At 58.1% G+C, this 4,838-nt stretch overlaps 1 protein-coding gene across 1 annotated transcript; it reads left to right on the top strand.

The window, feature by feature from the left end:
* CCM_05600 (DEAD/DEAH box helicase) lies at positions 1-4,174 on the top strand (the record flags this gene model as incomplete). Its single annotated transcript, XM_006670744.1, has 2 exons — positions 1-3,871; positions 3,918-4,174. 2 exons carry the CDS (start codon positions 1-3, stop codon positions 4,172-4,174), a joined length of 4,128 nt encoding a protein of 1,375 aa, XP_006670807.1.
* Between the last annotated feature and the right edge of the window lie 664 nt (positions 4,175-4,838).

The following is a 4,838-nucleotide window of genomic DNA, read 5'->3' as shown; positions in this document are numbered from 1 at the left end:
ATGGTGAAAAGGGGCAAAGCTAAGGCCACGGAGCCGGTCAAAGCTGCTGATCCTCCGGCTACTGTGGCGAAGGATGGCGGAAAGGGTAAAAAGGGTGCCAAACCGGAGGCGGCGATTCCCCCTGAGCTCGGTCCAGTCGGTCCTCCCAAACCGACCGTCAAGCAGCTCATCGGTGGTTCGTCGTGGACTGGCAAGCTACCGGTGAATCTTTTGAGCGAGTACTGTCAAAAGCAAAAATGGGATCGCCCAGACTACGACACGCGCAAGACACCTGATGGCTTCTCCGTGTTTGTCACGCTCAGCGCCAAGGACCCCAAGACGCAGCTGACGACGAAGCTGGAGCCGTTCAAGATACCACCAACGCACAAGCACCTCATCATGCGTGACACGGCGATAGAGGCCAAGCATGCGGCGGCGACGTATGCGCTCTTTCGTGTCTGCAGCATGCAGAACAAGCACATGGTGCTGCCGCCGGACCACAAGGCGCTCTGGAAGGACTTTCAGGCGCTGAAAGCGCTGGATGTCAAGGACGGCAAGGGCTGGATCTACGACGCGGATCCCTTTAAAACATTCCATGAGCGGCAGGAAGCGAAAGCGGCCGTGGAAAAGAAGCGCAAGGAGGCCGATGCGCTCAAGGCCAAGGCCAAGGAGATGCCTGGTGCGGCGGGCCTGGTGCTTCTGAGCAATGCAGGAGGTGGAGGGGGCAGCGGCGGCCACGGCGGCGGCGGCGGTGATAGGGGATTTAACATGATGAGGGGCTGGACGAATGCGCCCAACGTGGAAATGGGGCGGCAGACGCGATCGCAGTTGGAAAACCTCTTGCGCAAGGGTGTCTCGTGGAATCCGTATGGGATACAAATGTCTAGGGCTCAAAAAGAGAGTGTCATGGCAGAGCTGTGCAAAGTTGGCATTGGCTTCCGCAAAAGCCACGTCGCCGAAGCTGTCGAGTATTGCAAAGACCGAGAGGAGACGCTGGAGTGGCTCCTCATCCATGTCCCCGAGGACGACCTGCCGCGGTGGGCATTGCCTGAGAAGTATGCCGCTGGTGTGACGATTGGAACCAACGATCTTAAGAGGGACGGTACGATACAACGCCTCTCAAAGAATGGGTACTCGCTGGAGCTTTGCGCAAGAGTGTATGATCAGGTTGGCGGTGATGAGGGCAAAACGGCAGAGGCACTGCAGACTCTTCTCTTTTCGCGGCCCAAAGAAGGCAGCGAGGGCGGAGAAGAGTCGCTTGACTTTTTGGACATGGGATCGCCGGAGGAGCAGTGGCGCGAAGAGATGGAGAGCCTGGAAGCAATGTACGGACCTCTCTTTTCAAGAGAGGATGCGGACACGGTCAGGATCCAGCTCGAGCCCGTGAAGAATCCGCCTCACCAGGTAGAAGCTTCGCTGCAAGTGCGACGAGGCTCAAACTATCCAGACACGCTGATCCTCGGGATCCTTGCCAATCTGCCTTCCTACATCAAGTTGAGCATCATGCGCAAGGCACTGGAGTACATGGATTCGTCACTACGAGAAGAGCCAATGAAGGTGTACCTAGTATTGGATTGGATCCAGCAAAACATCAACGGCATAGTAGAAGATCCCGGAAAGCTGGTCGACATTTCCGCAGTGTCGTCGGCCGCGTCGGAGCAGAAGCCAGGTGATGCGGTCAAGTCGAGAAAACGAATGCGCACCAATGCCGGACCGATCCGACGGAACGCCGATGCGCGCAGCAGGGAGGCCTGGATCAGGCGCCAAGAAGCCTCAGCGTACAAGGACATGCTCAGCAAGAGACAAAAATTGCCTGCGTGGCAGATGCGCCAAAAGATTGTGCAGACAGTCATGGACAACCATGTCACCATCATCAGCGGCGAGACGGGTTCTGGCAAATCCACGCAGTCGGTACAGTTTATTCTCGATGACTTGTACGACCAAGGCCTGGGCAACTGCGCCAACATGTTGGTGACGCAGCCGCGCCGTATCTCGGCACTTGGTCTCGCGGACCGTGTTGCTGAAGAGCGATGCGTACGTGTGGGACAAGAAGTCGGTTATGCAATTCGTGGCGAATCGCGGCAGTCGAGGGATACGAGAATCACATTCATGACGACTGGTATTCTGCTCCGCCGTCTGCAAACGTCTGGTGGACGCGTGGAAGATGTGGTGGCCTCTCTTGCCGATGTGAGCCACGTCATTGTCGACGAGGTCCACGAGCGAAGTCTGGATACTGATTTCCTGCTCAACTTGATTCGCGAAGTGATGCGTATCAAAAAGGATGCCCTGAAGCTGATTCTCATGTCTGCTACACTGGATGCTGCTTCGTTTATAAACTACTTTGCGTCGGAAGGGCTGAGAGTTGGCGCCGTCGAAATCGAAGGCAGGACGTTCCCTGTCGACAACTTTTTCCTGGATGATGTGATTCGCATGACAGGATACAACGCCGACACTCCCGACGGCGGATTCATCGGCGATGAGCTCATGGGCAAGATCATCCAGAAGCTTGGCCATCGTATCAACTACAATCTCATCGTGGAGGCGGTCAAGGCCATCGACTACGAGCTCACCTACGACAAGAACCGCGGCGGCATCCTCATCTTCCTCCCCGGCGTGGGCGAGATTGGCCAGGCGTGTCGGGCCCTGCAAGCGATCCCGTCGCTGCACGTGCTCCCGCTGCACGCCTCGCTCGAAACGCGCGAGCAGAAGCGTGTCTTTGCCAGCGCCCCCCACGGCAAGCGCAAGGTCGTCGTGGCTACCAACGTTGCCGAGACGTCCATTACCATTGACGACATTGTCGCCGTCATTGACAGCGGCAAGGTCAAGGAGACGAGTTTCGACCCGGGCAACAACATGCGCAAGCTCGAGGAGACGTGGGCGTCGCGCGCTGCCTGCAAGCAGCGCCGCGGTCGTGCTGGTCGTGTCCAGGACGGCAAGTGCTACAAATTGTATACCCAAAACCTCGAGAACCAAATGGCGGAGCGGCCCGAGCCGGAAATCCGCCGCGTACCGCTGGAGCAGCTGTGCCTGTCGGTGCGCGCCATGGGCATGCGCGATGTCGCCCGCTTCCTCGGCCGGTCGCCGACGCCGCCGGAAGCCATGGCGATTGAGGGTGCCATGAAGCTGCTCCGACGCATGGGCGCGCTGGACGGCGACGAGCTCACGGCCATGGGCCAACAGCTAGCCATGTTGCCGGCCGACCTGCGCTGCGGTAAGCTCATGGTGTTTGGCGCCATCTTCGGCTGCCTGGACGACTGTGTCACCGTGGCCGCCATTCTCAGCACGCGAAGCCCGTTTCTCTCGCCCCAGGACAAGCGTGAGGCGGCCAAGGAGGCCCGCATGCGCTTCTTTGCCGGCGACGGCGATTTGCTGACGGACCTGGCGGCGTATACGGAGTGGAAGAGCCTGATGCGCGACCGGATTCCTATGAAGCAGGTGCGCGCCTTTTGCGACGACAACTTCCTCTCGCATCTCACCTTGTCGGATATTTCCAATACCAAATCGCAGTACTACACGGCGCTGGCCGAGATGGGCCTCGTGTCGCCCAAAGAGGCAGCGGCTGCGGAAGAGGATACGATGGCAAGCGATACCGGTGGTGGCGGTGGCGGCAAAAGGAACTCGCAGCTGCTGCGCGCGCTCATCGCGTCGGCATTTACGCCGCAGATTGCGCGGATCCAGTACCCAGACAAGAAGTTTGCCAGCTCCATGTCGGGCGCGGTCGAGCTGGACCCGGAAGCGCGGTCGATAAAGTACTTTAACCAGGAAAACGGGCGCGTGTTTGTGCACCCGAGCAGCACCATTTTTGACAGCCAGGGGTTTTCGGGGCATGCGGCGTACATGGCGTACTTTTCCATCATTGCCACGTCCAAGGTGTTTATCCGGGATCTTTCCCGTAAGTTGCGACAGGGCGAATCATCAAGAGAAAACAAGCTAATCAGGAACAGCATTCAACGTGTACACTCTCCTCATGTTCTCCGGCCCGATTGAGCTCGATACGCTCGGCCGCGGTCTGCTGGTGGATGGCTGGTTGAGGCTGCGCGGGTGGGCGCGCATCGGCGTCCTGGTCGCGCGGCTGCGCGGCATGGTGGACGATTTGATTGCGGAAAAGGTAGAGAAGCCGGGCTTGGACCTGCGCGGCAACGAGGTGATTAAGCTGGTGACGAAACTGATTGAACTAGACGGTTTAGATGCGTAGATGGTGGTGTTTGTCACTATACATTGTTGTTTAGAAATGGACGGAAAGAGGATTATGGGTATAAAGAAAATACAATGCATGATTTGAATATACACGAGTCAAGAACAAACAGATGGTTGAATGCAGAGTGGTTGAAGAACTGTCTGTATATTAGTATGCAGTCGGGCTGGAGCCTAGGCTTACTTAGTTCCTGCATCAGGCAGCGCCGCCTACCTACCTACCTAGTTAAGTGGCGACTCGTGAACTTGGACTCCTTCCTCAACATACAGATCCCCCAGCCTCACCATTGCATAAGCGAGCACCATGACCGACCCGGAGTCGAGCTCGCACGAGGCTCTCACCAAAGAGGAGATGCAAAGCGCGTCCCCATCCGCTCCTCGGGAGAAGCGTAAAAACGCCTGTACGTGCACCCCCCCTCTCACGCCCGCCCTCCCCAAACTCACCAAACATGCCAAATAAAGTCAGCGCGCTCATGGCGCCCAAGAAGAAACCACCACCACCTCCCGCCGGCGCCAGCCCATTCAAGAACCGCATGGGTCTCGGCGCCTACCTCGGCGACCCGGGCTCGTTCCCGGCCTCGGTGGTCATTGCGCACTCGGCCGACTTTGTGCTCATCCACGACAAGTTCCCCAAGGCGACGGTGCACACGCTGCTGCTGCCGCGG

Source organism: Cordyceps militaris, assembly GCF_000225605.1.
Source record: "Cordyceps militaris CM01 unplaced genomic scaffold CCM_S00004, whole genome shotgun sequence".
Classification (NCBI taxonomy): Eukaryota; Fungi; Ascomycota; class Sordariomycetes; order Hypocreales; family Cordycipitaceae; genus Cordyceps; species Cordyceps militaris.
This window is presented reverse-complemented; position numbering and strand designations above follow the sequence as displayed.